Source organism: Oncorhynchus kisutch, linkage group LG2, assembly GCF_002021735.2.
Source record: "Oncorhynchus kisutch isolate 150728-3 linkage group LG2, Okis_V2, whole genome shotgun sequence".
NCBI classification, from domain to species: domain Eukaryota; kingdom Metazoa; phylum Chordata; class Actinopteri; order Salmoniformes; family Salmonidae; genus Oncorhynchus; species Oncorhynchus kisutch.
Window position 1 is genome coordinate 50,039,953 of NC_034175.2, and position 22,331 is coordinate 50,062,283.

Here is a 22,331-nt window from a genome sequence, read left to right on the forward strand (position 1 = left end):
AACTGAAGGGTGTGCGATATAGAAGGGTCGTCAGTGGACATACTGAACCTTGTTTGAAGTCATTAGGTCACATGACCAAGGAGCTATTGAAATTCAAAAATGTAAACAAATAATTGAAAATGTATTTAGAAACGTGTGAGATGAAAATCGACAAACAAAATATGTGCAATATAGAAGGTTAGTCAGTGGACATTCTGGACCTTGTTTGAGTCCAGTAGGTCATGACCAATGAGCTATTGAAATTCAAAAATGTAAACAAATAATTGAAAATAGTGCGAGATGCAGATCGACAAAAAATAAATGTGTGCAATGTGTGTCTATGCAATTGGGTTAGCTAGAACTAATTGAATGGTAATGGTTAAATAGCTATTGAAATTGGGAACATTTGATTTGTCACTATGTTGACGGTTCCTAACTGCTGTTGGTGAACGTAAGGAAAACTACAGGCGAATATCCAACCTGAAACTTTACCTCGGTGTATTGGGCTCCACGAGTACATTGGGATCGACGTAGTGGTGGTTGGTGTTCAAAACAATGTAAAAACTGCCTCTTCATCCAATTATTGTGACAGCCTCGTACTGAACATATAATGCTTGTCAGGTTGATCGATTTTAGGATTTTGTGCGGTTCTGTCAGTGAAAAACTATCAAGCACTCAACGAAAGTTCCACTCTTGCGTGCGCTAGCGTCACGCGAATGTTGCCGGAAATAAAAACACAATTATTATTATTTTTTAAATAAAAACACAATTGCAACGAACTCGCTTCGACCACTGACGTTCCAGAATAAGGCAAACAGCGAGTCTGTTTGTTTGGTTACCACGGTAACTACTGTAGCTACCTAGCACACTTGCTAGCTACTTCAGTGAATGTTGAACACATTTCTACCGGCAAATGAACACATTTCTAGTGGAAAACGTGTTCAATTATAGCCATGGTATAAAAGGGATACTCAACTTGGGGCTCTATGCGTTCTCTGGAAAATGCAACTCGGTGGAAGGTCAAACACCTACCACGTCATTCATTATTTTCCGTAGAATTTACAGCCCTTGGACCAAGGCTTGGTTGAGTATCCCTTACATAGGTTGTGTTCGTAAATTCACTCTGGCTATCTACTCCGATTTCAGAGCACTCTTGTTTGAGTGTGCCAGAATAATTTAATAACTGATGAATTACCGAATGCGCAATACTCAGTTGAATATGACCGAAGTTGTTTGTAAACGTAGGCAAAACAAACGTAATTCAATTGTTGCAAGACGCAGTTAGTCACCAACCAACGCTATAGATAAGATGAAAACAACCTCATCCGCTCTGCTATGGCGCTCTGAATTTGCGAACATCAAGAGCGCACTCTGGCACTCCAAAGTGAATTCATGAACGCACCAACTCATGAAGCCTGTAGGCTACTACCTGTAGGCTACTCTAGCCATCTACTACCAGGTGATGGCTAGAGAGCACATGTCAATACCAGAGGGTATGTTCGATATATAAGGCAACAAAAATGTGACACAAACATCAAGAGTTTAAAATGCGATAGGAATTTAACCACAACAAATATTTGTATTTGCACTAGGTCATCATCACACGTACCAAAACACGGGTGGATCCGTTCTGAACGCTTATTTAGAACCTCCAGTTTCGGTATGACGCAACAATCAGTATTTGAGCTGGCCACACTTTTTTCAGAAACATTTTGCACAAACACAGTCCTTACAAAGTCCAGAATGTGAGCAGTTTATTTTTTGGATGCAATGTTCAGACATTCACAGAAGTAGCTACAGCATAATACAACCATCCAAACCGGAAAAATGTAGGCTACATTTGTCCTAGCACTAACAGAGGAAAGATTGGCATAACACAAGCGTCATATTTTTATAACTCTCGGCTGACAGAAACTACAATATGAATTTGCTAATAGCAATTACTATCTATAATTAATAACATCACGGGAAAGCTCATCATTGATCGAAATAACTGACACTCTCTAGAAATCGAAAGTAATCCGACGATGGATAGTTTCCGGGCGCCGCCATGCTTGTTATTGTCGCATGAACCAAAGATAATAAGAGGAGACTCCACTCAGTAAACAATGGACCTGATCAGACAGCTCAGAGCTTCTGCTCGTTAAGAAACAAATGGATTGGTGGAAGAGGCAGTGCAGGCCAGGAGCAAGGAAGGAGGGTGTGGTCAAGCAAGGCATCCCCTGAGGCTAGATGCCCTAAGGTTTTTATCAGAACAGGCGTAGATTAGTTTCACATTTGTCTTTTCCCGAGTTTGTGGAATTTAAAATAAAAAAATCTATTAAAATTATAGCTCACAACTGTGCGGGGGGAGAGGGGTGGGGGCGCTAAGGATTGCCGTCACATATATCTACACACTTTCATACACACACAATTTTTTGTATTTTTGTATTTATTTTGTATTTGTATTTTTTTATTATTTTAATTATTTATTATCTTCTATCCCCCCCCCCCCCCCCCCCCCCCCCACACACACACACACTTTTCTTTCCTTTTCCCCCTTTTTCCTTTCCTCTCTTCTACATCAGTTTCAGCATTATGGACATGGGTAAATCTGTGGTGCATTTGGCCTGTCCCACGGCTTCCTTCAGTGATGGGTTGTGAGTGGCTCTGTTGATGAACTTCTGACCAATGATTGACTGTCTATTGTTGATTGATGTCAGTCCAGATATGCTGTTAACGTAGTGATTGCTGATGTATCTTGGTAGTCTGTAAGCCATTTTTATTGCCATGTTTTGGACTATCTGTAGCCGATTCATCTGCTGTGGTGAAGCTGTTATCCAGGCTGGCAGGGCATATTCAAAGAGGGATCGGATGTAGCTGATGTAGACTTTCAGCACTGTCTGAGGTGAGGCTCCATATTTTCTTCTGCACAGCGTTTTTAGGTGGTTTATCTTTTTCGTCCCTCTCTCTCTATGTTCGCTATATGGATTATCCAGTGCATGTTCTTCTGGAAGGTGACTCCAAGGAATTTTGCTTCTTTTTCTACTTTTATTGTTTCACCATAGAGTTTGAGATCTATGGGTTTCCTGTTTTTTTTTGCTGGTGCATCTTGTGAAGAGGACACATTGGGTCTTTTGTGGGTTCAATTTTACTCGCCACATGTTAGACCATGTCTTGATCATTTCAATAGACTTCTGGAGTTTTTTTGCAGCAAGTTGAGGACATTTGGAGCTGGACCAGTAGCAAACTGTGAGACTTAACCTATGGTGGGTGGAGGGTAGTAAATATCTGATATGTAGAGTAGAAAAAGTAGTGGGCTAGAACTGCCCCCTGTGGGACACCTGCTTCAGGGGTGAAAGGTGAGGATATTGCTGTAAGACGAGACAGGATGAGTTTTGCCTATTTATAATATACATATTGAAGTGGGTGTGTCATCCACGATCATCCACTTCCCTTCATTCACTTCCGGAAGTTTACCCGAAAGATGAGTGAACCATTCCTTCACCTCATTATAACATCTTTGGTCTGACAGATTACGTGACACCCAGAATGCATTGTATAATGTCAACAAATATGGCGCCACACATACAGTGGGGCAAAAAAGTATTTAGTCAGCCACCAATTGTGCAAGTTCTCCCACTTTGCCCCACTGTACATACATACAGTGGGGAGAACAAGTATTTGATACACTGCCGATTTTGAAGGTTTTCCTACTTACAAAGCATGTAGAGGTCTGTCATTTTTATCATAGGTACACTTCAACTGTGACAGAAAATCACATTGTATGATTTTTAGGTAATTTTATTTTAAGAATGTGTAATGTCAGAATAATAGTAGAGATAATTATTTATTTCAGCTTTTATCACATTCCCAGTGGGCCAGAAGTTTACATACACTCAATTAGTATTTGGTAGCATTGCCTTTAAATTGTTTAACTTGGGTCAAGCGTTTTGGGTTGCCTTCCACAATAAGTTGGATGAAGTTTTGCCTATTCCTCCTGACAGAGCTGGTGTAACTGAGTCAGGTTTGTAGGCCTCCTTGCTCACCCACGCTTTTTCAGCTCTTCCCACAAATTTTCTATGGGATTGAGGTCAGGGCTTTATGATGGCCACTCCAATACCTTTACTTTGTGGTCCTTAAGCCATTTTGCCACAACTTTGAAAGTATGCTTGGGGTCATTGTCCATTTGCAAGACCCATTTGCAACCAAGCTTTAACTTCCTGATTGATGTCTTGAGATGTTGCTTCAATATATCCACATAATTTTCCTCCCTCGTGATGCCATCTATTTTGTGAAGTGCACCAGTCCCTTGTGCAGAAAAGCACGCCCACAACATGATTCTGCCACCCCAGTGCTTCACGGTTGGGATGGTGTTCTCCTCCAAACATAAATCAAATGAAATTAAATCTAATTTATTTATATAGTCCTTCGTACATCAGCTGATATCTCAAAGTGCTGTACAGAAACCCAGCCTAAAACCCCAAACAGCAAGCAATGCAGGTGTTGAAGCACGGTGGCTAGGAAAAACTCCCTAGAAAGGCCAAAACCTAGGAAGAGACATAGAGAGGAACCAGGCTATGTGGGGTGGCCAGTCTTCTTCTGGCTGTGCCGGGTGGAGATTATAGCAGAACATGGCCAAGATGTTCAAATGTTCATAAATGACCAGCATGGTCAAATAATAATAATCACAGGCAGAACAGTTGAAACTGGAGCAGCAGCATGTCCAGGTGGACTGGGGACAGCAAGGAGTCATCATGCCCGGTAGTCCTGAGGCATGGTCTGAGGGCTCAGGTCCGCCGAGAGAGACAGAGAAAGAAAGAGAGAATTAGAGAGAGCATACTTAAATTCACACAGGACACCGGATAGGACAGGAGAAGTACTCCAGATATAACAAACTGACCGTAGCCCCCCCCGACACAAACTACTGTAGCATAAATACTGGAGGCTGAGACAGGAGGGGTCAGGAGACACTGTGGCCCCCATCCGATGACACCCCCGGACAGGGCCAAACAGGAAGGATATAACCCCACCCACTTTGCCAAAGCACAATCCCCCACACCACTAGAGGGATATCTTCAACCATCAACTTACCATCCTGAGACGCACCCCTCCTAGGGACGGTTTGAAAGAGCGCTAGTAAGCCAGTGGCTCAGCCCCTGTAATAGGGTTAAAGGCAGAGAATCCCAGTGGAAAGAGGGGAACCGGCCAGGCAGAGACAGAAAGGGCGGTTCGTTGCTCCAGATCCTGACAATGGTCATTATGGCCAAACAGTTCTATTTTTTTTTATCAGACCAGAGGACATTCTCTAAAAAGTACGATCTTTGTCCCCATATGCAGTTGCAAACCGTAGTCTGGCTTTTTTATAGCGGTTTTAGAGCAGTGGCTTCTTCCTTGCTGAGCGGCCTTTCAGGTTATGTCGATATAGATACTTTCGAACCTGTTTCTTCCAGCATCTTCACAAGGTCCTTTGCTGATGTACTGGGATCGATTTGCACTTTTCTCACCAAAGTAAGTTCATCTCTAGGAGTCAGAGCGCGTCTCCTTCCTGAGCGGTATGACGGCTGCGTGGTCCAATGGTGTTTATACTTGCGTACTATTGTTTTGTACAGGTGAACGTGGTACCTCCAGGCATTTGGAAATTGCCCGAGGCACTGTGTTTGAAGGTAGGCCTTGAAATACATCCACAGGTACACCTCAATTGGACTCAAATTATGTCAATTAGCCTATTAGAAGCTTCTAAAGCCATGACATAATTTTCTGGAATTTTCCAAGCTGTTTAAAGGCACTAAACTTCTGGTCCACTGGAATTGTGATACAGTGAATTATAAGTGAAATAATTTGTCTGTCAACAATTGTTGGAAAAATTACTTGATTCATGGACAAAGTAGATGTCCTAACTGACTTGCCAAAACCAGTTTGTTAATAAGACATTTGTGGAGTGATTGAAAAACGAGTTTTAATGACTCCAACCTAAGTGTATGTAAACTACCGACTTCAATTGTAGCCAGTTAATGGCTAATGTTATATGTTGTTGCTATACTGTATCCAAAAGATTAGCCAGCTGGCTAGGCTATGGTTAGTTCTGGAGCTGGATTTGACATAAGTATTTAGGGGAAACTTTGCCACAGATGGATAGGGAAAACCAATATCCTTGCCATATATTGTTACGTCCAAAGTTTTGGCACGTTTCATAAATTGCTGCCGCGAATCCGCCATAGAAATATTAAATAACCTCTGGTTATATGGATAGCCTAACTATTTAACGGTTCAGACTAGATTTGACTTTGTAATGGACACGACGATGCAACGGTTGGTAGGCTTCTAACAGGCTGCGCTACAGCAATGCCAAGTCAGCCTGTGCTCATGCCATGGCTAGGGAAAATGAAATAATAGGCTACAATGACTTTGCTCATGATGCTGGCGCAAATGATACTGTATGTAACAACACCCTGAGCGCATTGGACACGAAACGAAACACTAACACAAATGTAACAACAGCACAAAATAGATAAAGAAGTCTGTGGAATTTTCTTTCGCGGGTGGCTTTTCATTACTCGCGAAAAGGAAGAACTTTGCAGGTGTTTCTGAATAATAAACAATGCCATGCGGGTGGGTGATAACATTCAGATAAAAGTCCTGCCCTGAAACGAAACATAGATTACAAAGTATTAGCACGTCATATCACAGGGGAAACAGAGGGAATTGGCATGGAAAATATCCAAAGTTACCACTTCGTATTTCCCCTTTCAACCCCAAATATGTCTTACTTCGACTAATTATTTCCTTCTCATTATTTCCTTTGTTTGCTGAAGCGCGAAGGCGTACCTGAACGATTACTTATTGACTTAAATTGTTTCGCAACATCATGGATAAGCTATAGGCATTGTCTTTATGTTTTTGTGGGTGTTTAAAACTGCGAAAATATTTTTCCACACCATTGCAAAATTGGTAGAATTGCAGGAAATAAGCTTCAAAACTTTTCTCTCTGCCCCATGGAAAAATGAGTAGTTTTGCATTACATTTGTTAGAAAATCGCTAAATGTTTCTCTCGCCCGTACCTAAATCCGCAATTGATTTAATAAATCTCTTTGCCAAAATTCGTCCTCTCTCCCATGTCTTACTCGACTAGTATTTTTGAAAGTGTAAGGATTATTATTATTTTTCCCCCCCACCTTTATTTAACCGGATAAGCTAGTTGAGAACAAGTTCTCATTTACAACTGCAACCTGGCCAAGATAAAGCAAAGCAGTGCGACACAAACAACAACAGAGTTACACATGGAATTAACAAGCATAATCAATAACACAATACCAAAAAATAAAGTCTATATACAGTGTGTGCAAATGGCGTGAGGAGGTAGAAAATAAATAAACCATAGTAGCGAAATAATTACAATTTAGCAGATTAACACTGGAGTGATAAATGAGCAGATGATGATGTGCAAGTAGAGATACTGGTGTGCAAAAGAGCAGAAAAGTAAATAAGAACAATATGGGGATGAGGTAGGTAGATTGGGTGGGCTACTTACAGATGGACTATGTACAGCTGCAGCGATTTGTATGTTTAGCTCACATAATATAATTTAAATGTGTGCATTAGAGTGTCTGTAATATAATAAACGTGTAAAAACGAATGTAGACATGAATAATTGCATTTCTATAGCTTCCAAAACATTTATACTTGAGGAGATGGCTGCCCTGTGGCTTCAATACAGCGCCCTCTTAGTCATCCAGGGTTTATAGACATGATTGGTCTGTTTATCCAGGGTTTATTGACATGATTGGTCTGTTTATCCAGATCTTATAGACATGATTGGTCTATACCCAGACAGGGCTAGAATTTAGATTGAGGGATCTGAGCTGTGATTAGCTCGTTGCAGTCCAAAGAGCACGCCTATTTTTTACTTTAAACAGCGGCGCCGGTTGGTTGCTAGAATGTTTATGTTTAAGCTGAGAACCGGTAATCTAGCTAGCATGTAAATACAACTTGGTAACGTTTTCACCGGCTATATTAACGTTTCAATTACATAGCTATAGCAAATTCGTCCACTTTAAATAAGAAGACATAACGCCCGGTAAGTAACGTTAGCAAGTTAACGTAATCTAGCTATGCTAACTGTCTAACGTTAACGTCTTCATTTTGGCTAGCAAGTTAGCTAGCTAACGTAAACTAGGTATATTGTAGTTAACGATTATGATAACAGATGAACTGTCAATAAGTATCATTGCTATAGCTATCTAGATTACGTTAGTTATGACAGCAGGCTATAGCTATTTTTAGTAGCGAAACTGCAGTTGTGATTTTGCATATTCATTTTGGTAGTTTGGAGGCGCATGCACATTCTTTACTGGTAGATTGATTGTCGACTAAAGGCCGATCAACTGTCCTTTTTTATGCTTCCAGGATCAGGATGAACATGTCAGCTGAGGGAAGGACCCTCCTCTCAACTATGTTACCAGGGAAGAAACCTATGCCCTCGAAGGCTGCTAAAAATAACTCTCTAACCGTGGCATCGAAGATAAAGACCAAGATTCTCAGTAAGTAGCGTACAGCTGCCATCACTTTTATTTTTATTTTTATTTCACCTTTATTTAACCAGGTAGGCTAGTTGAGAACAAGTTCATTTGCAACTGCGACCTGGCATAAATTGATGTAAGAGGTGGATTACCTTTTAATTTGTAATAGCCTATTGTTGGTTAATGACAGGTAACTTGGTAAGTCGTACTGCATTATCATATGTTTATTTTGAATTTCTGTTTCATGTATTTTCTAGACACATCCTCGTTCTTCAAGGTCTCCCTGAAGACTAACAACAAGGCTCTGGCTCTGGCCTTGGTGGCTCAGAGGGAGAGAAGCAGACAGCTTGAAGTGGAAACTGTGCACCTACGGAAACAAGTGGAGTCTCTGAATTTTGACCTGGCTATTCGCAGATTCAAGCACAACCAACTGGTGGGTTAGAGAGGGACTCTGAGTCCATCTCTTTGAATAAGACATAGTGGGATCTAAATTTGGCTCCTTACCAGGTCACTTATTTAGAGGTGCTCTTCGTAACAATATTGATCTATTTTCTCACAGACTTCAGTGTTAGTTTGACATAAAAGCATGGTAGTTGTTGACAAAAAAATGTTTTTATTCAACTTCTATAGCGCTATTCATTACATAAAGAAATCTCATGCTGTAAAGCAACAACTAAAAACAACATATCCTTTTACAGATTATAATCTTGAAAGACCTTCAACGCAACACTTTGGATAACTTGGAAAGGGCTTTGGACCTCTTCTCTGATGAAAATGTAAGTCCTCTTCCAGTATGTCCTCTATGCTACTATGCTAAACAGGGCTCTATACATTGCAACCATTTTACTCGCATATGCACCTAAACGTAGATGTGTGCGAACTGAAAAAGTTGAGTATGAGCACATGTGCAAGTTGTGATTTATAGCTAAATAAATTGCTACCGTAGCTATTTTCAAAACTATTTCTGCCATTTTGTTTCATAACTGGTAGCTAATCACACAGGACTCTACATAGTTAGTTATTTATCTCACCTTGTGCAACAGTATCTGCTCATACAGTAATATCTACCTCAGTGGTCTGGGGAGCAGCAACAGTGCCTGGGACCCTGTGCGCACTGAGTGTAGTGCTGAAGGATTCATTTTTAGAAGTGCACAGGCATAAAGTTGGTTGAGTTTACCCAAAAGTCTATTAAAGTGTGACTTTCTTCTTGTGTTTCTTTGCTATTTACATCGTTTTGTTCACATACTAGCTTGAACTTTCTCGACTGTTAGGGAAGGGACGTTGGAGAATCTCATTTTGAATGGGAGTCCCACCATTACCACGGTAACGGCTCCCGTCCCTTAAAGGGGCAGCTGAAGGTTTTTGTCTCACAAGTGAGTCAAATATTTGAGGGTGCTTTGTACTTGATTGAGCATGGAATGCCCCCGAAACCTTTTATTCGTGAACTTTTAGTTATTTCTTATGAGTACACATTTGTTATTATTCAAATACATTCACCGTGCTCCTAATTTTTACCTAAGAGCACATGCTCCTTGTGAAAAATGTCAGTGTAGAGCCCTGCTAAATTGTTTTTCTTTCTGTCAAAGGATTCCCCTGAAATATCTGAAGGCCGCAGTAAGCCACCCCCTGATAAAAAAGAGGAAAATGGTCAGATGGAGAGGTAATAATGAGACTCTTATTCGTGTTTGCTGTTACAGCAATACAGTTACTGTCTTATTGTCAATTATTTCTGTTCACACATTTCCCCCCATATTTATTTTCATTCTAGGGTAGCGGTTCAGATACCTCTTATCATAGCAGAGCAGTCCAGGGATTTGGTGTCCCCTTCAAAACAGACCAGCATGAGCCAAGAGGTTGTAGTAAATGACAGAGGAAACACGTCCACAAATCCTTTTGGGACCCAAAGTAGGTCATCAGAGTCCAATGCCAGTAAAGGTAAGGGGGCTGGAGCATGGAGAATTCAGAACTACCCCACATTTTGAAATGCATGACCTTTCAGCATTAGGTTGGTTATTGAAGGTTTTCAGTAACTCACATGTATTCTTAACCTACAGAGAGCATTAATAAGATGGAGCAACAAGTGGACAATACTTTGAAATCGACCCAAAAGAGAACATCCCGACAATCCAGTAGCCTAAAAGATGAGGTGGAAAAGTGGTCAAAGATTTATTCTGACACTGGACTTGACCCTATCCCAGCAGTCTTGCCTTCTGTTGTCTCCACAACTAATATTCTACAGCCCTCTATTACTGATAAAGTTGTGCACCATCCAAACAGCTTAAAGATGGAGACTACATTGGCGCTTGCAATAAAGACCACTGTCGGGGAAGCAGAGAAGACCACCATCAATGATACAGAGATGGAGATAACTATTGGGGACAGCGCTGCTGAAATCGTTACAGTGGAGACCAAGCCCAAGAAAGCTGGTGGACCGAAGAAACTGAAGGTGCCAAAGACAAAAATCCCTTGTCTATTAGTGAAGGTTGGAAATAAGAACTGTGGGCCAACACATGTTGTTGAGAATCTAGAGGGGAAGAGCTCTGCTGTAAATGTGGAGCTGCCGACAGTGATACAAAAGGTGTTTTCCCCAACACCACTACATACAGACAACCCTACAGCGGAGAGTGTGGATGTAGAACACCGAGAAGAGGACTTCATAGAGAACTCAGCCAGTGAGATAGAATCCCTTGTTGCCCGCAGAAAGACTTATGTCACCTCTCGCATCACCAAACACAAAAAACCTACCCGAGAATCCCATAAAACAACACAAGATTTTCCAAAAACGTTTGACCCAAGAAAAACTTTTGAAGTGCCTCTCCAATCCAAATCCCATCGAAGTGTCTCACCTGACCCCTTTGAAGATGACTTTTTCGATGACCCTGAAGCTCAGAAGTCTGTATTTAAACTAGCCGGGGCAAACCCATTGGTCATAGATGCCACGGAGAACAAAGTCACTAAAACTAAAGGTCACAAGACTTTTGTGATTTCTAATGAGCCTACATCTAGAAAGGGCCAGAAGAAATCCAAAGAACGCAGGAAGACTAAAGCACAGCCTGTCATGGTGGACCATGAATTACACATTGAAACAGAAAAGGATCCATTCCTTCTGCCTCAATCTCTCATTGAAGAGGAGTCTCATTCTCCTGAAGGGTGCCCAGCCTATGTAGACATGGATACCACCCTGCACGAATACAGGGAATCACACAGTGCTTCCAGACCTGGGTCCACTACACGGAGCAGTAAGAGACCCACCAGAGTGAAAGGCAGAGGGCGGTTTGTGGTCTCGGTGAACAGGGACAGCTCCTCGGTGAACAGTACAATATTAGATGATGCTTGGGCTGAAAAGCTGGCGTGCACTCCGACTACGGGGTATGACTCTGTTGCAGAAGAAGGGAAAGAAACGGTCAGGGAAGAAATCATAGAGGAGCATCTGACTGGACCTCACCCAGATCACTGTCTAGCTGCTGGGCGCAAGACTACAGACTCTGGGGCTGAAGAAACTCCTGCCTCCTCTAAACGTCCATGGCTTGCTACCCAGGAACCTGCAAGGAATTCAGAGGGCCAAGAAAGCTTATGTGTTGAGGAAGAAATGCCCCCATGGGAGATCGGTGACTCCATTTCAGTTGCTGCAGAGCAAAAGCCCAAGAAAGCCAGGAGAGTGGAGACGGCAAAATCAAGGATGAAGACTGATTCACAGAAGGGTTACTGTCTTGCCCCTGTGAAAGAAAGGAAAAAAAAGACTAAAAGTAGCATCACTAAAGGATTGGTGCCTGGGGGTGCAGGTAATATTTTGTCTAGTAAGACTCTGGATAGCCAGAGTAGTATAGGTGTACGCACTGCAGCACAAAATGCAGAAGTACAGCCTGTGGCGGATCCCAAAGTTTTGCACGTCTTCACACACTCTGCCACCACTGAGGAGAGCTGTGAAACTCATGAACGTTTCTCTTCACTTGAGGTCCTGAGTCCAGACTTCAAAGTCAGCAGCTTCAAGCCCCGGTCCAACCATGGCCCTAAACCGAGATGTAGAGACACTTTTGTCATAACCAATAGTTTTAGCGATTCCACCAGAAACAGGAAGAACCACATTGTTCCTGACTCCTTGTCCCAGGATGATGGTGACACAAACAGCAGGACATCTAATGTGTCATTATCAACTGTTGAGACCAACACAGAATTGCCTGACAGTGGTGAGGGAGTACGTCAGAGCCTGAGGGAGCTGCTCATGGACGATAGGCCTCCGTGGGAGTCCTCTGTGGATGTCAGCTGTTCAAATGAGACTGGATTTGACACTCCAGCCTCAAGCCCTAAAAGGGTTGCTTCTTCTGCTCACAAGGTTGCTGTATATAAAGAGTCGGCTGAGGTTATGGCTGAAAGATCTCCAGGTACGAAGGATTTTATTGTTGACTGTATTTTTATTTGTGTGAGATGTAGGTATTCTAATGGTTGTTTTTATGTTTTACCAACAGTAGCAGAAAGAGCCCTGAAGCCACTAACCAACACCAACTGGACGGACGATGAGGACACAGGACGGGCCAGGCGACGGGGAGCTGCCATTAGCTACAAGTTGCCACCCATTAACTGGTGAGGAATGCTCTGGAAATGAAACTAAAGCTTACCTTTAGTAGTATGTTATCAGTAGCTTGCACAGTGATCAGGTTGGTTTTGCACAGTGGTCAGGTTGGTTTTGCACAGTGGTCAGGTTGGTTTTGCACAGTGGTCAGGTTGGTTTTGCACAGTGGTCAGGTTGGTTTTGCACAGTGATCAGGTTGGTTTTGCACAGTGATCAGGTTGGTTTTGCTAGTGATCAGGTTGGTTTTGCTAGTGGTCAGGTTGGTTTTATCAGGCTATGATACCAGCCCTTGATTATTCAACTGTTGTTTCTTTCTTTTAACAGCAAAATGAGACGTGGAGATAAGTTCTCAGACACCAAGTACCTGAGTTCTCCCATTTTTAAAGCGAAGAAGAAGAAGAAAAGACTACAACAGAAGGACCCATATAAACCTGGCAGTTTGGAGAACATGCATTCAGTTAATTGACTTTATTCTGTGACATCTAATTTAATTCTTACACATATTGCCAATGCTTTTATTGTGTTTCCCTTTTGTTTTAATATAAGTTTACAAATAAAATGTCAATACATTTTAGGTTGAAAATCTTTTTGTTAATATAGCACCCACTTTATTAGTCATGAAGGAATAAATAATTGAATACGCCTGTAAGAAATACCACATTTTTTTTGTGACAGTAACAGATATGTGATACAGCCATACATTATCTGGATGGTCCAGTCAGTCACCTAAGGGTAAGTCGAACACCCATACGCAATAGCTAGTTGCCTCTAATGGTATATTTAAAGTTGTTGCAATATGATTCGATGGAGCATGTTACAAAACAACTTTAATTATGCCCTTTGGGGCAGCTAGCTATTGCTTAAGGTTGTTCAACTCATCCTTAGGTGACTGACTGCACCATCTAGCTAATCTATGGCTGGATCACATCATGGTTAAGTGCCGACCAACGCACCTCCTTATGTTTCTAAAATAATCTGGACCTGTATTGTGTGAGTGATTGACTGGAGGCCCTGTGTGAATTATTCAGAGTAGGCTGTTCACTTAGGAGGCTGTGGTTGTCTTTCTGCTCCCCTCGGTCTCTACTGTACACAGCCTTTCCACAAGCAGGTGTCCCCTGAAGCGGCTACCGTTTGCAGTGTGTCTTTTGGTTGGTTTATTTACATGAAACACATTTGTGATTTTGTGCTACTCTGACATTTAGAGTAGTACTGCAGTTTTTGGGTGTAACCATTGCTGATAATTCTGCACCGTGTGGTAAGTACAGATTGCTATACAACATGAATGTGTGTCTCTGTATTAAAAATATGACCACCTGTAATGTTATATGGATTTAGATTGCCAATTTGATCATGTAACTCAGATTTGAATAAGCACCCATTTTACCAGGCACATGCTACATAAAATGTTATGTAAATCAACAGTGACCTATTTAGGTCAACATCTCATTTTGGAGACTAGTTGTGGGAAAAGGTTGTGAGGCCAAATCTTTGTCAGACACAGTCTAGACCTACTTCTAATCACCTTGCTTTTGCCTTGCTTAAGCACTTCAGGCTGCACAATAATCGTCAGTGATTAAAGGTTTAGTAAAAACCTATTTGTGTTCTGCTGGATGTGAGTTTAATGGCTTGTATCACATTTCCTGGACCTTGATTTGATTTGTGTAGGGCCAGAGAGGTGCCAGGTTCAAGACTACCCTGCAGTCTGCACTATGTCTTATGTCTCATATACTATGTCTTGTATATGAGCCCCAGCTGAGGTCAGCGTTGATACGCAAACAGACATGCAGTATCATACTTTATCATCACCTGTTGATTTCTTTCCATCTCCATCCTTTATCTACAATGTAACTTCCTTTCCTCCAATTTCTTACCCTGGTCCAAGATCGGTTTGTGCTGCCATGCCAACTCCTACAGTCATTGTCAAGTACTTTGACGTTATATTTGAAAACGTAGTTTTGTGTAGGCTACAGGACCACCAAGGAGTTATCCCTCCGCATGAGTAGCGCTATCTCAGAGAAATGGAGACAAGGCGACTGAGAAGAGACATTGAAGCCCTTCTGTGAGTTGCTTTCTGTGGATGATAAAATTATAGATTTAGAGGAATGGTGTGTGGGAAGTGGACATTTAGATTAATTGCAATTCCATTTTTCAGGCGCTTGAAAGAGTTTTGTGTTTTGAACAGGGGAGATTACATTGGTCAGAAACTGAGGGAGAATGGCTTTGACCCCAAGGGGAAAGGATCCACTAGCATGCTGGATGACCTGGTAGGAATCTCAACACACGTTCTGGAGTGCACCATCCTCCACCAGGGGTTAATGTGGGATGTTATATACAGTTAAACAGTTGACTGTTTTTATGATTATTTCAACATTTATTCAAACCCTGTACTTAATGTGTCTGTACTTCCATCCAGGCCCATTATGACTTGGCCATAAGTGTTGCCCTTTGGTGGCTAGAGAAAGAGGAGCGACATGATGTGATGGACAGAGACATTGTGTAAGTACATTGAAACATTGACTTCCAAACACAATACCACTTGATTGTGTCATCCTGAGTAACCTTATCTGAGACATGAAGACTTCTGCTAACTTCCTTATCTACTGCATTGGCTTTAGCTCTAAGCCAGGTTACTGTAAATCCCTTTATGACAACTGATGCTATGAAAATGATTTTTCTAAATCAAATTGGATTGATTGACTTTGTTCCCTGTAGTGGAGTGGGCAGCCCAGGTTATAATGACCAGTACCCCAACCACCTGGAGAGAGAAGCCATGATCCTTTCTTCCTTCGCTGGGATGATCCTGGTGAGTAGACTGAGTACTTGGGCATACAGTATGCCAGGGGTTGTGAGTCTAGCACAGCTCAGTCTGCAGTCTTACTGACCCTTAGTAACCCTTGTAATCTAGAAGCGTTTGGCAGAGTTGGGAGTCTACTACCACGGCTCAGTCCAAAGTGTCAATGACCCTTAAGCTAACCTCCCTTGTTACTACACAATGAATCACCAGTCTCCAAAGCCATGCTCCTCTGTTGCTAAACTTTGAATGAAGATACGTTATAAAGGTTTTGTATAATTTCCACCAGTCGTTTTGAAAGTAGTGCTCACCAGCCAAAACGGGTCTCCAAGTACACAATTGTGTACTCTGTCATCTATTTCGTATGATCCAGTATGTTACGCTTGCAATTCATACAATGTTACAAATTTGTTGAGCTTCAGTTCCCGTTTAATCTCTAAATCAACTGCAATAGTATATTTCAAACTGGGCAGCGTTGCCTAGTTCATGATCTTTCCCTGGGTTGACCATGTGGTCCTTTTATGATTATTGCGAATTGTGTTACTAACTATATTTCCCCTCTGCTCTAACCTCCGTTCTGTTGTCCTCTCTGCTCCAGAATAGCTTGCCTGTAAAAGACATTCTTGCCCTCTACACCACCAAACCGTCTGCCGCTTATCCCCACCAGCACTCCAAGGTAGACTGAGTTTAGAATACTGCACATTTCTATATCCCCAGTGTTAGTATAGCCTAATCCTACAGCCTAGACTTGTCTGTGTGGGAAGAAGGTATTATGGGGTATCATATATAACACACTGAGTGTATAAAACATTAAAAACACCTCAGTGTATAGTAAGTAAGTAGGCCTTCAGCCTCAGTGTTATCTGGTCTATAATGATCATTTGCTGTGGTATAATGCTGTGTTGCTCTGTATACATATTCAGTAGGCCTAAATGTACCATTACATTATAAGACATTAATTAGAAGGTCTTAAAATAGAAAAATGTATCTGATGACTGTCTCTACAGAGCGCCATTGTTCATCCCTTCACCTTGTCCTATCACCCGTTTGCCATGCTGGGCTCATTCAAGGCTGTGGACCACTCCAGAAAGCACAGTATGTCAGTGTGTGTGTATGAGAGATGTGTGCATGTGTGTTCATCCGACACTACCATTCGTTAAACGCATCAACTATGCCAGTCTCCCTCTACCTTGCTCACATGTGACTTGCCTTTCCTCACTTGTGTTTACGGTAGTTTATAGAACAAGTTATGTAAGCACCCTGACCAGTATTGACTCAACCTTCTCTCTGATTATTTTCCTTCAGCCCAGAATTTGAAGCGATGGCTGTCTGTGCAGGGTAAACGAGGTGCTGCCCCTGATGGACGGAGGGCCTTGGTGCAGTCCTCCTCATCCACATCTAACTCCTTTCTCTGTGTGAGTGGCAGTCATAGACATACACTCCCCTATGTATTTGGACAGTGAAGCTACATTTTTTTATTTGGTTCTTCATACATATCTGTTTTACTGTTTAGAAATGAAAGCACTTTATGTATCTAGTCCCCACATTTGAAGGTGTCATAAGTATTTGAACAAATGAACTTATAGTGTATTACATTCAGGAAAAAGTTTCGTTTTTTTGGTCCCATATTCTGAGCAGGGTCGTTCCACGAGAGTACCTTTTATCCCCCTTTGATATTTTAAGTAGAAATTGTGCACCAATATTGAATTTGAAAAGCCTGTTATATTAAATGCAGTGGCCTTTAATATAGACTACATGGAAAATCCAATAAATCATGCTAACCTCTCACCATTACCAATAACAGGGAAGTTTGTTCTTGGGGTATGAAATTTATGCATCTGTAACTTTCTCACTCATCATTATTCATGATTCATTCATGATTATTCGTAATCATGGTAGCATCCACGTTAATGTAGAAGTGTTCAGAAACATATTATATTGTTATTTATAAACTGAGTGGTTTGAGCCCTAAATGCTCATTGGCTGACAGCCCTGGTATATTTAAGCAATAAGGCACGAGGGGGTGTGGTATATGGCCAATACACCACGGCTAAGGGCTGTACTTAGGCATGACGCATCGCAGAGTGCCTGGACACAGCCCTTAGCCATGGTATATTGGCCATATACCAAAACCCCCCGAGGTGCCTTATTACTATTATAAACTGGTTACCAACGTAATTAGAGCAGTAAAAATAAATGTTTTGTCATACCCATGGTATACGGTCTGATATACCACGTCTGTCAGCCAATCAGCATTCAGGGCTCTAACCACCCAGTTTATAACGGACCGAATACCACGGATATGACAAAAGCTTTATTTTTACTCCTCTAATTACATTGGTAACCAGTTTATAATAGCAATAAGGCACCCCGGGGGTGTGTTGCATTGTGCCTAAGAACAGCCCTTAGATGCAGTATATTGGCCATATACTACACCCCCTCGTGCCTTATTGCTTAATTATAATAAAAGTGACTCCAAAATGACACAATACATAATTTACCATTAGTTTCTATTGAGCACAACAAAATCCGAAACACAACCAAAACAAACTGCAAATGCATCCAACAAGTTTGTAGTCACAAGCTTGATGTAGTCATTGCGTGCTAGGAATATGGGACCAAATACTAAACTTTTGACTAAATGTAATACACTATAAGTGAATTTGTCCAAATAATTATGACACCTTCAATTGTGGGGACCAGATACATAAAGTGCATTCATTTCTAAACAGTAAAACAGTATGAATCTACTGTCGCTTCATATGAAATATTTGATCTCAAATCCAAAATGCTGGAGTATTGAAGCCAAAACTTTTAATTTGGCTCTCTTTCCAAATAAATATGTAGGGGAGTGTAGACTTGACATTTAAAGCAGTTGTGAATTTGATCATTATTTCAACAAACATCCCAACCTTGTTATAAAGTTGAAAAATACTGCTGGAATGGACTCTACTGCTTTCTTGTGTTTTGAACTAGAACTCCTCTTTACTGTCCATGTTTTCTGTCCCCTACACAGGACAGTGGTGAGTCCTTGAAAGAACAAGCAGAGCATTATGAAGGACCACAATAATCTCTACAGGATTAAGGAAAGTCCTTTCCTCTTCTGTGTTACTACACCATTATTATATTGTTATTACAGGGTTATTACTGTGTTATTACACTGGGTGAAATTTGTGATGTCCATGTTATGAGCTTGCTACTACTGGGCCTTCACATTCAAGGAACCCTGGCCAATAGTAAGTATCAATCCTCCAGTGTGTTATCATGTCACTAGGGGTTTCGTCTATATTTGGTTGTAGCTCAGACCATGTCCATCTATAAGCAATACAAATGTTTGACTACATCATAGACATTACTGTACACACTTTACTGTACAATAAACCATTCACTGTTTGTAACAAAGTTGGCTAGTTAAATAAAGGTTAAATAAAAAAATACATATGTATATATCAGTTATGTGACAATCGGGCATGTAGTGTTTAAGTGCTAATTATGGGGGAATTCTGACCCGAGTTAAGCGCTCCTAAATGCAACGTAATTTTTTATGATTTTTTTTTCTCTATGCATATTCTGACCTTGAGAATAACATGCCAATCACCCGCTATTCATTTGGAGTGGAGATCAAAGAGAGGAAGTTGTGTCAACATACAGTGGGGCAAAATATTATTTAGTCAGCCACCAATTGTGCAAGTTCTCCCACTTAAAAAGATGAGAGAGGCCTGTACTTTTCATCATAGGTACACGTTAACTATGACAGACAAAATGAGAAAAAAAAAATCACATTGTAGGATTTTTAATGAATTTATTTGCCAATGATGGCAGAAAATAATTATTTGGTCAATAACAAAAGTTTATCTCATTACTTTGTCATTGCCAACAAAGGGTATATAACAGAGGTCAAACATTTTCTGTAAGTCTTCACAAGGTTTTCACACACTGTTGCTGGTATTTTGGCCCATTCCTCCATGCAGATCTTCTCTAGAGCAGTGATGTTTTGGGGCTGTTGCTGGGCAACACGGACTTTCAAATCCCTCCAAAGATTTTCTATGGGGTTGAGATCTGGAGACTGGCTAGGCCACTCCAGAACCTTGAAATGCTTCTTACAAAGCCACTCCTTCGTTGCCCGGGCGGTGTGTTTGGGATCATTGTCATGCTAAAAGACCCAGCCACGTTTCATCTTCAATGCCCTTGCTGATGGAAGGATGTTTTCACTCAAAATCTCACGATACATGGCCCCATTCATTCTTTCCTTTACACGGATCCGTCGTCCTGGTCCCTTTGCAGAAAAACAGCCCCAAAGCATGATGTTTCCACCCCCATGCTTCACAGTAGGTATGGTATTCTTTGGATGCAACTCAGCATTCTTTGTCCTCCAAACATGACGAGTTGAGTTTTTACCAAAAAGTTATATTTTGGTTTCATCTGACCATATGACATTCTCCCAATCTTCTTCTGGTTCATCCAAATGCTCTCTAGCAAACTTCAGACGGGCCTGGACATGTACTGGTTTAAGCAGGGGGACACGTCTGGCACTGCAGGATTTGAGTCCCTGGCGGCGTAGTGTGTTACTGATGGTAGGCTTTGTTACTTTGGTCCCAGCTCTCTGCAGGTCATTCACTAGGTCTCCCCGTGTGGTTCTGAGATTTTTGCTTATCGTTCTTGTGATCATTTTGACCCCACGGGGTGAGATCTTGCGTGGAGCCCCAGATCGAGGGAGATTATCAGTGGTCTTGTATGTCTTCCATTTCCTAATAATTGCTCCCACAGTTGATTTCTTCAAACCAAGCTGCTTACCTATTGCAGATTCAGTCTTCCCAGCCTGGTGCAGGTCTACAATTGTGTTTCTGGTGTCCTTTGACAGCTCTTTGGTCTTGGCCATAGTGGAGTTTGGAGTGTGACTGTTTGAGGTTGTGGACAGGTGTCTTTTATACTGATAACAAGTTCAAACAGGTGCCATTAATACAGGTAACGAGTGGAGGACAGAAAGAAGAAGTTGTTACAGGTCTGTGAGAGCCAGAAATCTTGCTTGTTTGTAGGTGATCAAATACTTATTTTCCACCATAATTTGCAAATAAATTCATTAAAAATCCTACAATGTGATTTTCTGGATTTTTTTTTGTCTCAGTTTGTCTATCATAGTTGAAGTGTACCTATGATGAAATTACAGGCCTCTCTCATCTTTTTAAGTGGGAGAACTTGCACAATTGGTGGCTGACTAAATACTTTTTTGCCCCACTGTATACACTGTATTCTGACTTTGACTTAATTCCCTCCTAATTCCAATTCCTTTACACGTGAGCAATCTGTCGGTTCCAAGTGGAACAAAATCTGCTTTTTTCTGATAACATAATTATCCATGCACGGTAATTTACACTTTGATGAGAGCTATTGATAAAAGCTAGGTAAATTAGTAAACCGTTTGGGTAAGAGGATTGTAAATGTAAATAACAATTGTTTTAGATCTACTATATTTTACTTTGTGATCGCTGGAGACATGTGAAACCAGTCATATGCGCTTATAGTTTGCAGGGATGACATTTGGAGACCCAATCAAATGACAGTATAGCGGAAAATGTACCGAGTTGATTTATGATTTGTAGAATGTTTTAATTATATGCCCAGACTTTACACGGTATTTCTTTTACAATTTATATCGTGTAAAATATTAGCCACTATCTGGTAGCCACCTTCAGTAATACCCACATACATTTATAACTGTCACCTTAGTGTTGTTTTCCTTACATTTTGCATCATTCCATTACATCGTTGGTTTACCTTTCCTTCTTCTGTCATGTTTATGTGGTTGTTCCTGTGGATTGCTAGGAATAGTGGATCATATTAGGCTAACGTATTACAAGTTGTGCAATAATTCGGGACATGTAGCCTTATGGAACGCAGATCATAAGTAGCAGTTTAAACCTTGTGCCTGGAGCACGGTTCACGACGACTGGACCGTTGTCATCACAGTTCCATGTTTAGTGAGGATCATTAGGGTAGATTTTTAGACTACTATACAGACTACTGTTCAACACCTATTGTACACTTTTCTCACATTTCAATATTTAATGGCTTGAACAATTGAATATGGTAACTTTCAGGATGAATCAAACCACTATACATTTAGTGCGTGAAGGCTCTCCAAACCAAACCAGTTTTTATTATTATTCATAAATACTTTCCTACCCTAAATACTATGCAAGATCAGAATATTTTTTAATATACCAGTTGGTGATGAAAAGGAGACTAATATTTACATGGCTTTCTTTAATTGATCCCTAATATTCTAGAGAGTCTGTCGAGAGAATTCTAATTAAAGGTACACCAAATAACATTTAAATGGATGACTTTAGATAAATCTACTGAAAACCCTATTGAATGAAATCGCCACGAGAACAATCTGTTGGCCAGCAGGTGGGATGGTTTTCAGCAGTTTAATAAAATTAATGCTGCATTCACATCATGTCGGAAAGTGAAATTTCTGACTTGCTAACCT

General features: G+C 41.0%; 2 protein-coding genes across 6 annotated transcripts; both read left to right on the forward strand.

The window, feature by feature from the left end:
- The first annotated feature begins 2,557 nt into the window (after positions 1–2,557).
- On the forward strand, positions 2,558–14,642 carry sgo2 (shugoshin 2). Of its 4 annotated transcripts, XM_020457284.1 has the most exons (11): positions 2,558–2,618; positions 2,769–2,866; positions 8,365–8,498; positions 8,735–8,910; positions 9,176–9,253; positions 9,749–9,850; positions 10,064–10,137; positions 10,246–10,412; positions 10,532–12,859; positions 12,944–13,058; positions 13,372–13,621. In XM_020457284.1, exons 3-11 carry the CDS (start codon positions 8,372–8,374, stop codon positions 13,511–13,513), a joined length of 3,309 nt encoding a protein of 1,102 aa, XP_020312873.1. In that variant the 5' UTR covers positions 2,558–2,618; positions 2,769–2,866; positions 8,365–8,371; the 3' UTR covers positions 13,514–13,621. The 4 variants fall into 4 exon arrangements, with proteins under 4 accessions (XP_020312873.1, XP_020312891.1, XP_031652617.1 ...); XM_020457276.2 differs by lacking the exons at positions 2,558–2,618; positions 2,769–2,866 and adding an exon at positions 7,835–8,035; XM_020457302.2 differs by lacking the exons at positions 2,558–2,618; positions 2,769–2,866; positions 9,749–9,850 and adding an exon at positions 7,829–8,035.
- A 244-nt stretch (positions 14,643–14,886) lies between these two features.
- Positions 14,887–19,261, forward strand: c9h2orf80 (chromosome 9 C2orf80 homolog). 2 transcript variants are annotated; one of them, XM_020457319.2, is made up of 8 exons: positions 14,887–15,106; positions 15,230–15,311; positions 15,461–15,543; positions 15,760–15,850; positions 16,437–16,514; positions 16,846–16,933; positions 17,144–17,253; positions 18,855–19,261. In XM_020457319.2, exons 1-8 carry the CDS (start codon positions 15,066–15,068, stop codon positions 18,906–18,908), a joined length of 627 nt encoding a protein of 208 aa, XP_020312908.1. In that variant the 5' UTR covers positions 14,887–15,065; the 3' UTR covers positions 18,909–19,261. The 2 variants fall into 2 exon arrangements, with proteins under 2 accessions (XP_020312908.1, XP_020312902.1); XM_020457313.2 differs by having other exon boundaries at positions 14,887–15,311.
- Positions 19,262–22,331: the final 3,070 nt, after the last annotated feature.

Excerpts from the sequence above, each read along its gene's own strand:
- sgo2 (XM_020457284.1), top strand. The coding sequence starts at position 8,372 with ATGAACATGTCAGCTGAGGGAAGGACCCTCCTCTCAACTATGTTACCA. Across the intron at positions 8,499-8,734 it reads GATAAAGACCAAGATTCTCA|ACACATCCTCGTTCTTCAAG; the intron begins GTAAGTAGCGTA and ends TGTATTTTCTAG. Across the intron at positions 9,851-10,063 it reads TGAAGGTTTTTGTCTCACAA|GATTCCCCTGAAATATCTGA; the intron begins GTGAGTCAAATA and ends TTTCTGTCAAAG.
- c9h2orf80 (XM_020457313.2), top strand. The coding sequence starts at position 15,150 with ATGGTGTGTGGGAAGTGGACATTTAGATTAATTGCAATTCCATTTTTC. Across the intron at positions 15,312-15,460 it reads CTAGCATGCTGGATGACCTG|GCCCATTATGACTTGGCCAT; the intron begins GTAGGAATCTCA and ends ACTTCCATCCAG. Across the intron at positions 15,544-15,759 it reads GTGATGGACAGAGACATTGT|TGGAGTGGGCAGCCCAGGTT; the intron begins GTAAGTACATTG and ends TGTTCCCTGTAG.